This window comes from Coptis chinensis, chromosome 3 (genome assembly GCF_015680905.1).
Source record: "Coptis chinensis isolate HL-2020 chromosome 3, ASM1568090v1, whole genome shotgun sequence".
Lineage (NCBI taxonomy): Eukaryota > Viridiplantae > Streptophyta > Magnoliopsida > Ranunculales > Ranunculaceae > Coptis > Coptis chinensis.
The window spans coordinates 114,291,642-114,302,999 of NC_141458.1; the positions used below are offsets into that span (position 1 = coordinate 114,291,642).

General features: G+C 39.1%; 2 protein-coding genes across 3 annotated transcripts; one reads left to right on the forward strand and one right to left on the reverse strand.

Moving 5' to 3' along the window:
* Window positions 1-1,465: 1,465 nt before the first annotated feature.
* On the reverse strand, window positions 1,466-1,957 carry LOC147513209 (uncharacterized). Its single transcript, XM_086598875.1, has one exon. It carries the CDS (start codon window positions 1,955-1,957, stop codon window positions 1,466-1,468), a length of 492 nt encoding a protein of 163 aa, XP_086455001.1.
* Window positions 1,958-4,856: 2,899 nt separating this feature from the next.
* RAD51C (RAS associated with diabetes protein 51C) lies at window positions 4,857-11,358 on the forward strand. 2 transcript variants are annotated; one of them, XM_086596220.1, is made up of 9 exons: window positions 4,857-5,042; window positions 5,113-5,226; window positions 7,879-8,001; window positions 8,076-8,109; window positions 8,179-8,258; window positions 8,358-8,560; window positions 9,408-9,539; window positions 10,687-10,753; window positions 11,064-11,358. In XM_086596220.1, the coding sequence occupies exons 1-9, from the start codon at window positions 4,931-4,933 to the stop codon at window positions 11,237-11,239; spliced, it is 1,041 nt and encodes a 346-aa protein (XP_086452346.1). In that variant the 5' UTR covers window positions 4,857-4,930; the 3' UTR covers window positions 11,240-11,358. The 2 variants fall into 2 exon arrangements, with proteins under 2 accessions (XP_086452346.1, XP_086452347.1); XM_086596221.1 differs by having other exon boundaries at window positions 8,188-8,258.

Consider the following 11,358-nt stretch of genomic DNA (forward strand, 5'->3'; position numbering starts at 1 on the left):
TACTAATATTGAACTCACTGCGTACTCTGAAACTCCCAGATACAAAAACAGCTTCTCCCCTTGTTCCAGCCGTGATAGCAAAGGTGCTTTTCCCAAATAACTCTTCCACTCCTGAAAGGCCTCTTCACACTCCGCTGTCCATTGGAAATCTAGAGTTTTTCTCAACAAACGATACAGCGGTCGGCATTTATCCGACAATTTTGAAATAAATCGGTTCAATGCCGCGACCCTTCCAGCTAGCCGTTGCACTTCTTTCACGTTCTAAGGGGACGCCATATCTATCAGTGATCTAATCTATTGGGGATTCGCTTCTATTTAGTGATATGTTACTATGTATCCCAAGAATTTTCCAGAAGTTACCCCGAAAGTGCATTTCTTAGGGTTGAGCTTCAGTTTATACCTCCGTAATATGTGGAAAGTCTCCTGGAGTCCCTCTAAGTGCTCTTGTTCTGACATGATTTTTTCCACCATATCGTCTATATAAATTTCCATCCCTTTCCGAATCTTATTCTCAAACATTTTTTCCCCTAACCGCTAAAATGTGGCCCCAACATTCTTTAACCCAAATGACATCTTCGTATAGCAGCAGGTACCACCTTCCACCACGAAGGTGGTCTTCTCCTGATCTGGCCCATACATCGCGACCTGATTGTAACCCATGGACGCGTCCATAAATGAAAATATCTTGAACCCTGCCGTTCTGTCTACCAGCTCATCTACCCGAGGCATTGGGTAACAATCTTTAGGACATTCTCTGTTGACGTCCGTAAAGTCAACACACATCCTAATCTTGCCATTCTTCTTTGGTACCGCGACCACATTCGACAACCATTCCGCGAACTCAACATCTCTAATTATCCCGGCCCCTTTCAATCTTGTAACTTCTTCGCGAATATATTCAGTGTACTTCGGCCTCACGCTTCTCATTTTCTTCTTATCGGCTTAGCATTTTCATTCATATGGAGACGATGACAGGCAAACTCTGGATCTAACCCTGTAATATCCTCAATCACCCATGCAAATATATCCTTATTCTCTGACAAAAAACTGTACTAGCTTATCTTTCCATATGTCTAGCAACTCAGATCCCACCGAAGTAAATTTTTCCGCGTCTCCTACCCCCAGGTTCACTATCTCAATCTCATCTAAAGTTTTCGGTCCAGGTGGAGGCTCGTATATTGCCGCTAAATCAGCTTCTTGTAATTGCTATGCCGCTCCCGGCTCCTGAGCCGCGCCCTCCCCCTTTATTCCTCGGATCATATTCTTTACTGTCACCTGGTGGATATTCTGCGCGGCCACTTGATCCCCTCTTATCTCATACATCCCTCCATTTGTGGGGAACCGTATTACCTGGTAATATCTCGATGGAATTACCCTCATCTCATGAATCCATCGCCTCCCTAGTATTGCATTGTACTGGGAGTTTGTGTCCACCACCATGAACCTGGTGAATACAGTCGTTGGACTAGCAGTCACGTACTGGTAAAACTAGTTCCCTCATAGGCTCGGTCATACTGCCGTTGAACCCGAACAAATTCGTTTGTGGTGCTTTCATCTGGTCTCTATCGATGTCCATTTCCTCCATGGCTCCTTTGAATAGTAGATCTACTGAACTTCCGCAGTCTATCAACACCCTCTTTACCAGATAGTTTCCCATTGCTATAGTGATTACCAACGCATCTTCATGCGGTGAAATTACTAACTCCAGGTCCTTTGGGGTGAACATTATGGTTTCATTGTCCTTCACGGTTCCACTGACTAACCGCAGTATGCTTACCACTTCATTGACCTGCCGCAGACTTGCTGTCTTTCTGATCTTTTCACGGGGTACATTCCTCCCAAGTGTTTCCCTGCTAAAAATAACGTTGATAGTACCTAAGATTCTTGCGGTCGCGGCAAACCTCGCCTTTGCCGCTTTTCGGACCAATTCTCTCGAAAGCATTCCCTTTTCAATCATCCTCTCCACCAACCACTTCAATGCATAGCATTCATTTGTTATTCGTGGTTCCGGATCGATGATATCGCCAAAATGGTTTCCCTTCTATCTCTCCCGGGCGTGTTCAGCGGACCTTCATAGTACTGCAGCCCCTTAATTAGCGGCAAGATCTCCTCTAGAGGCCTGTTAAGCGGAGTTTGCTTTATCTCGCGGTACTGTTTCCTTTCCCGAATGTCCCTCCTACCACGATCATCAGTTCTCTCTGGTCCCCCGCTCTGCCCTCTGTATGAAATCTTTTCTCTTTCCTCTCTTCTACTCTTATCCCTCTGGTCATCTTTGTCCACAACCTATATTGCCTTCCCCGATCTCTTCTGTTCCTTTGCGTTTCTCTGCATTATGTCCTCATATCGTATGTATTTTTCTACCTTCGGGTACAGAGGTGCAAAGTGGTGATTTCAATCTTGGAAACCGACTCATGGACTCTCGTTCCTTGCCTTAACCCATGTTGGAAGGCTATAACCGCTGTATGTTCATCCAAATTTTCCACTCTCAGTGTCTCTTCTTTGAATCTACACAAAACTCCCTCAATGATTCCGTAGACCTCTGCTTGATATTGAATAGAGCCGCGATATCGACCACCCTTCGCTTCTGGTGTATGAAGTGATCGACAAAGGCACGCTCTAACTCTTCAAATCTGCTGATGCTCCTCGATGCTAACCTGTAATACCAGTCTGAGGCTCCTCCCTTAAGACTTGCTGGGAACATCATGCATCGGAGTCCATCATATTTGCCTTCCTGCCATAACAACATCTGTTGTCGGAAGTGATGCAGATGATATGTCGGGTCTCTTTTCCCATCATACCTTTCAAACCGTGGTTGGCTGAACCTCTTAGGCACTTCAAAATTCCAAATCGAATCTGCCAATGGATTCTTATTGAGACTTCGCGAACCTCTTTTCTGCGCCGCGACTCGTTCGGTTCACTTTCTCTGCCCCGATTCGCTTCCCTATTTTTCAATCATCGCTCAGATAACCCTCCAGGTGATGCTCGGCTGGTTGTTCCACGCCCACGGGTGGAAATTCTTTATTCTCTCCCTCCATTTCACTGCCTTGCAGATCCCTCCGCTCTGTTTCGACCTGGGTGGCCTCCCTTTCTTTCCTCAGCCCATCATTCTCATTACATAACCTGACTATCTCCTCTTGAAGGAGTCTGGTGGCATCCGTCGCTACCTCTGCTGTCTCTTCTTCCCCTACTCCTTCTATCTCTACGCTCGCTACTTCTTCTTCCGTTTCTCGAACCACATCTTTCCTAGGTCTTCCTACTGCTTTTTTTTGCTATGGTGGCCATTTTCGCTATTCCCCACAGATGGCGCCAAATGTGTTAACAAAAATTACAACCTATAAACTTACAAATCTCTCTTTCTCTCACTCTCTCTCTTCTTCTTTTTTTCTTTTCTTTCACCTTTCTGACTTCTTTTATCACCTTCTTCTTTCCTTTTTTCTAACCGCCTCTTGTCATCCGTCCATCTCTCTTTAATCTAGCGTCCCCTGTTCCCCTACATGTCACGGCGGTTTTGTAGCGGTTAGGGTTCCACGAACCTGATCCACTGCAACAGGTCTCCTTCTTCTTAAATTGCCTCTGGCCCACTTACCACCTATCATCTCCTATGTCAGGAATACGGTGTCTACAACATGGTACAGAGAGAGTGTTATTTCCACATTTAAATGATTGTATGAATTCAGAAAGGCTGCATCAAACACAAAAAAGATGAACAGGATTATTTTTGTGGAGCCACAGTTATTTGGCATATATGGACATTAAGGTGCAAAAGAAGGTTCTTAAAAAACATTGGCTTCGAAAGGAGATTGTTGACATGCCAAAAGCAGAGGAATAAGATTGTTGACAGGGGAATGCCGAAAAGCAGGGTTGATTTATTTAGATAGAATTCGGATTCGGATATAGTGGGGAATTTTAGTGTTATCCGTCGGGGGGTGTATTGGTGGTTGGATATTAAATGGGATAATAAAACTATTCGATTCGGATTCGGATATAGCCATAACCCGAATATCTGCCCTAGGTGGGGGTGTATTGGTGGTTGGACAAATGGCAAATCTAATGAAGATATCTGCTTTTGATATGTGATCTAGGACATGAAGGTGACTCGAACTTCTAAAGAAAATATCTTTTCAAGTTTGGATGTGAAAAATTATGACGGTTTGAATGCGACATGTTGATTCGGAAGGATTTGAAATTTTGAATGCTACATGTTTTTACACTTTGGACATTTTATTTATATTTATCTCGACGCCGCGGTCATGCAGTATATTCAAAATTCAATAGTTGCAACCAAATGACTGTTCATCATCAGAAGTGGTAGTAAAATTTGTTTTGCATATTTTTTACGCTTTGGGAAAAAGTTATAGACAAACATCTCATATTCTCATTGGTCAAATAACGGAGAATGTAGTTTTCCATTATAACTAACAGACTAACTTGGCACTTAAATTGCACAAGTATCTCCAGCAAACGGCGACCGAAGTATTTCCCTGTCCCTGGAGGTAAGGCTTTTTAAGGTGACACAGAACGGCCCATTCTCTGATGGGCTTACAACGGACTCAAGCCTGGGCTAAAATGTCTAAACTGTGGGGGTGCTATCGTTCACATTTCGGACTGTGGTGAAAAGAAAATGCACATTTCGATATGTTTGTCGAGACTCGAGATTCACAAAAAATGCACTCAATTGGTGTTTGGTGGTCGGATTTTTGAAGCTTTCAAAGCCAAAGAGCAATGCTACATTGCTACCCCGAGTCCCGACATATTCCATTTCCTTCTACTATTTTGATATTTTCACAAGTCCATGAGGCCCAACCCTAAGCCCAATCTTAAACGGGCCAGGCTCCAGTGCGTAATAGCTATTTTCATTTCCTGAGCGGGAAAAAAAATAGTCTCCATCCCCAAATCCCTAGTGCCAAAAAAGTGGAAAAATAAAAAGGAAATGGAAGTAAGTTGTCTACCACTCTCACCATCCCAAAGATCAAAGCTAGTTTCAGCTGGTTACACAACCATCTCATCTCTCTCTTCAATCTCTCCATCTCACCTCGCACGAGGTAAACACGCGCCACTAAAACTATTTTATGAAAATTAGTAATTTCAAATAATAATTTTTCACTCTACCAGATTTAAATGTTTCTCATGACGAAGCCGTTGAGATTCTCAAAATCGCTTCACACTCTCACCGCTTTGACCCACTCATTATTACTAACAACAGCAAAACCAACGCAATTGTTACTGGTACGTTTTTTTTTACTTAATTTTTCTAGTCAGTAATTTCATCATACACGAATTCAACAGCACGACATAAATATAAAAGGAGAGGGCAATTTAGTAAATGAAACGTTTGTTTGTTTGTTTATTTATTTATGCTAGACTTATATAATGTCTAGACTTAAAATCATAAGATAGTTTTATCTTAATCGTCCTCCTCGATTTCGCGAAGGACCATAGAAACAGTTTCAATTTGCACGGGCATCTCCATGCAATAATCCAAACCAGCTTGCATAAATTCTGGTATCATATCGTTTTGGTGAGCTGTCACACCAACTAACTTGCTGCGGATTCCCATTTCACGAAGAAACTTAACAGTCTACAAGATAGAAACAAAATTAGTTAGAAGTAACTAGACAATGTCAAAAGTAGAAAGTGTGGGAATATATAGACATGTGGTGAGAAAAGAAAAGAGGAATTGATGGAGTATTTACGTTTTTGAAATATTGTGATTCTAATTACTTAAATTTCTACTAAATATCAATAATGAAGATTTGTTAGTTAACCAAACATTAAAAAAAATCTTTGAGAAAGTAATGTTTAAGACTAATCATCCCATTAACGGTAAGATTAAATGTGTTTAAGACAAAATAATCCCTTAATTCTTTTGAATGTGTCCACGGTTTGTATTCTTACAACAAAATTATTGGCAGATTTATATATTGAAAACTATTGCAGGAACCTAAATCAAACTGACATGACATTGACCATATAGTGATAGCGTAAAAGTTTATACCTGAGCCCCCTCATTGTATGGGAAGTCCATGTTAATGAAAATCGCTTTAAAAGCTACTCCAGATTGGCATACAGTAATGGCTTCAAAACCGTCCTCGACTTCTTGAACATTAGCTCCAAGTGCTCTGAGAAATCCTCTGAGAATCGTTGAGGGTAGTGAGATAACATCAACACTAAGCACTATCATCCTGTTCCTCACCCCCAGTGCGTCAATATCAATGTTAGCCATATGTTCCTCATTGTTGGAGGTAGAACACCCCATTCTGAATTATTAGAATATGTAGGTTTCTTAGAAGAACTTGACTATTTCTTGTTCCCTGATCATAATACTTATAACAAAGAAAAGCAAAAGGTGTAATTGACATAGACAGATTAGAGCTAAAGTTATTCTTTTACATATTTATGTATGATATATTAGCTTTGAGTCTTTGACTATAGAACCGAACCTCCCTAAGCTCTTCAAACAAAAATGTAAAGACATAAATTAGATAATCCTTATGACATGCATTTTCTATTGTGCCGCCTAGAATGATGGTAATGAAGATGTTCATGCATATAGTTATAGATTGAAAGTCTGAAATGGTAGTTACCTCTGAGTAAATTAGATATAATATGAGAGAGTACAAATACATTTGCAGCATATCAGTATCAAAAGAAACATATGCTTTCCCCAAATATGAATGACAGTGGTGAGACTAACCTAAGCAACCTGCTCGAAGATACCGGGGCGCTCAATATAGATGATGGAAATGTGTGACCTCCTCCTGGGTTTATATAGGGCCGGTACTGGGAATGGCTTGCTTTCTGACGTTAATGAAAAAATCTTTAAGATTTTCATCGAATATTAGCTTGGAGTATTATGTACAAAAGTTGCCCAGAGATGCCGGACACAATCTTAATATTTTCTTTCCCTTCTTTAGTCAATCTGTATCTCTTTGAATTGTTTAGTCATAGAAAAAATTCCAAATGTGTAATCCATGTGGAATACACAATCTTATTCAGATGGCATCTTCTTTTGTAATGATTTAGCTTCTAGAGACAAATCTCTTAAGTAGTCATATTCATGGTTTCGCATTCCAATGTTTGTATCCATATTGCATAATATCACTTATTCTCCCTGTATGGGGATAAAAGGCGATCAATCAGTTATACACTTATACTAGATAATACTATTTCAGGCAAACACACACCACAACACTTTCCCTAAATGCTAGTTCTGGTCTCGAATACAATATCTCATAGGATCCACCTCTTGGAGACCATGTTCGAGAACTACTTTGCTCTAAAAGCCTGAGCTTAAAGTGAGAGGTACAGCAAAGGGATCATGGGTCTAACAAGTGGGAAGCACTGCATAGATATCTTTTGATATGACCTATGGGTAAATTGAAAATTACAACTTGCTAAACGCACACAGAGTCACCCACTCACACAGATTATGCATAAACATATGCATTTCAAAATGTGCACTATAAAGGTGCATTTTTTTTTTGGTAAAGTATAAAGGTGCATGTATAATAAAGTAATAAACTGAAATGAAACTGAAATAAGTGTAATGCCTTATTTGCACACCTCTACCTTACACTTGTTGATATATACCTCTCTTGTCTTTAGCATTAAACTCCTATTTATTTGCACACCAATGCAATGCCATTTTTACCCAACATTCATCAGTATTTTTGAGAAAATCTGTGCAAGCTTCAGAATTAATTGTCTCCGAAAAAGATCAAATTTGTTATGTGGCTATACATATTTTGTATATTCAAACGCCTGACTTGGTGTACTTAGGCGCCATGGTTGTAACAGATTGCATGGGTCACTCGAGTACCTTGCGTATCTAACATATTGTAACCAATCATTTTATCTTCAGTATCTTTTCTCAAACAGGTGCCCAGACTGCCTGGGAAATGCTAAGTGAGGAGGAGTACAGCACTCGGATTACAACCTCTTGTGAGGATCTGGATAACATTTTAGGTGGAGGAATAAGTTGCAAGGAAGTTACTGAAATTGGTTAGTTGTCTCACTTTATTCATATTAATGTTGTGCTTCATATTGCTTAGCTTTTGACTCTTCTTACTGTGCAGGTGGAGTACCAGGCATTGGGAAAACTCAACTGGGGTATGGATAGCTTTTGAAGTGTAATTCTTTTAGATTTCTGCTTCTGTTAGCTTTGATAAGCACTAGTAGATTATACAGGATCCAGCTTGCAGTTAATGTACAGATTCCAGTTGATTGTGGTGGTCTAGGGGGAAAGGCAATTTATGTTGGTAAGTGTCCAAAGTGATGATACTTTATGCCGCATGCGCCTTTTGGCAATCCTCACTAATTTAGTTTGAGCATTATACTCACACTTGCATGTTGTCCAGATACAGAAGGAAGTTTCATGGTGGAACGTGTGTTTCAAATTGCTGAAGCATGCATAGAGGACCTGCTTGAAGGTCATGCTTGCAAAGATCAAATGCAACCTAAAACGTTCTTGTCAAATATATTCTATTTTCGAATCTGCAGTTACACAGAGCAAATTGCTTTGATAAACTACCTGGAAAAGTTCATTGCAGAGAATAGAGATGTAGGTAAAAGATCAATACTACATTTTAGATGAGCATCTTACCAACTTCAGAATTGAGTTATAGTGCTGGAAAGTTTAGGCAGCGTACAGTATCATACCTTAATGGGCACCCTTTGATTGCATATATCTGTGGTCAGTTCTGTATAAATATGTTATTTTAGTACTTGCTCTTCTAAAGTTAGTGCACTTATTTACCCCTAAGACCCACTTAGTTGCGATAATCTTTTATTGCGGTGGACTGATTAGGGAGTGAAAATGACAGTTCAATTGAGATAACAGTGATCCAACACATCAGTACCATATCATGTAAGGAAGAGAGTGCCACACAACAGTATGAATGATGCGCAGCGGAACATGTTATTCAAATACTCTGTAAAAAATTACTTATTGGACAGCATTAAATGTTGCATGGTACTATTTATCGCATAACATGCTATTTTGGCATTTGTAGCTTTATTTACGAAATTAGGGAGCCTAATGGGGACATAACTATCGGGATAGTGATATTATGAAGAACCACTGGAGCACCTTTTTTGCACCGACTCTTTAGGTTGGCATACAGAGAATGATTGAAGTTACTATTAAGTGTTGTTCTTTGGTTTTGCTTTTACATGTTGTACATCCAAAACAGCCCTTGTTTTACAAAATTTTATATAATGTAATTTCCTTTCCTAGGTGGAACAGAAAGAAGCACACACTTTATCTTTTCTGCATATTAGTACATTTCATCTTTTCATTAATTGAATACATTCATTTTGGTCACTGCAGCCATATCATCCTGATAATTTCCATGCTGAATTCTATTACTATGATTTGTAATTCAACTTCATATATTGTCATTTTGCAGGTGAAGATTGTCATCATAGATAGTGTGACTTTTCACTTCCGCCAAGATTTTGATGACTTGGCGCTTAGGACTCGAGTACTTAGTGGGATCGCTTTAAAGTTGATGAAACTTGCAAAAATGTTTAGCTTGGCAGTAAGTAAAAGTTCCTTGTCCTTTTAAAATTGTATCCCCTCACTGGCTTCAGACTGACGATGTTGGTTAATAAAAGAAAACCGATGAAATTGAAACTAAAGAATGGAGTATGGAGTCAACATCATCTTGAAATGATGAATCTATGTAATAGTCATGTTTTTTTCTCTACTTATATTCTGTAAGACCGTAACCCTTATTCTCTGATGTTTTACTTTAGCCTTTGTATTTTCCACCTGTACGTGATACATATTTCCACCTGTGTCATTTCCCCATCTGGTTCTAAGTAAATCTTCTTGTTTTCTATAACTCTTTCTAAAGAGAAGACCTTAGTTTATCTGCTTCTTCATTTTCCCGTCATATTTTCCACCCGTAGTTGATACATCATACATGTTTTCATCTGTATAGATGCATTTTTACCTAATTAAACAAGTAAATTCTTTTTGCCTTTTCTTTTCAATTTATATCTTGGTTAATATGTTGTGTCATGAATAATGATGATCCCCATGTCTCACCCTTTTAAATGCAGTGGCATATAGATGACAAAAAAAAGGTAATGATTCGTCCTTTCTACGATTCTATCTGTTATTGTAGTGTATCTCATCTGAGATTGGTTGGTCAGTAGAGCTAGCCTGAACTTTTTCTGCCATTCCCTTGTAGAGATTGAATATTTAACTTTGTGCATTTTATACATTTTTCATATGAACTTCAAACCCTAGAAGAATATCATCAATTAGCCATCTTGTTTGAAGTAAACCTTGGACATTGAATCATCATGGTTGTTTGTAGTACTTTTACTTTTTAATTGAACGTCTCACATCAACATTTCTTTTTTAGTATAACTATTAAGTATAACCAAACAAAAAGGTAGGATGAGATGAGCTATGGCAAGACAAGAACCGGGTCATTAGTGTGCAAGGTATTATTTTAGTAAGCTTGAACCTCTATGAAAAAAAATTTAATTGGTGATCATAATACCAGAGCTTGAACTAAATTATCTTACAACCGTTTGATGGAAATTGTAACCTGTAAGACATGAAATGTTAAATGAACTATCTAGTTTATTCTGCTTGATACTTGAATTTCAGATTCCTTTTTTCCCCCCTGATATCTAGTGTTCCCAATTTTCTTGTGTATATCCGGCTTGTAGGTTGTACAACTGAACCAGGTGACGACCAAGTTCACGGAAGGCTCATTCCAGCTAACTCTTGCTCTAGGTAAGTTTAACTTGGTCCTTCAATAAACCCTAGTTAAGATGTCTGCTCACTTATCATTATATCATGCTGGTTTTCCATCATCAGCTCTTGGCTAACTATTTTATTTGGGAAAAAATCGTTTCATAATTCCTACCTTAACATAAAGATTTAAAGAAAATATAGTTGTCATAGAGTGAGATGGGATGTTGCATGAATTAGGCCGACTCTTTACAAAGATATATCCTTAATCCGCAGATAGATTTGAATGGCAAGGTAATATCCATGTTACCGTTGCTGCTACTTTATGCTAATAAGAGTATGTGCTGTGCAGGTGATAGTTGGTCACATGCTTGCACAAATCGAGTTATTTTGTACTGGAATGGTAGTGAACGATTTGCATACATTGACAAGTCTCCCTCCTTGCGGTCAGCTTCAGCACCTTATTCAGTGACGAGTAGAGGGATAAGGGATTCTGCTTCAAATTGTAAAAGAATCAGAATGATGTAAGTATTTAAAGGGAGAAAATGCATGTAGCTCAAATTATGCTGAACCAAGCTACTAGACGAGAGTGACCCTCGTCTGCCCCTTTTTGTGAATGAGCTAGGAAGTAATATAATATTCGTCTA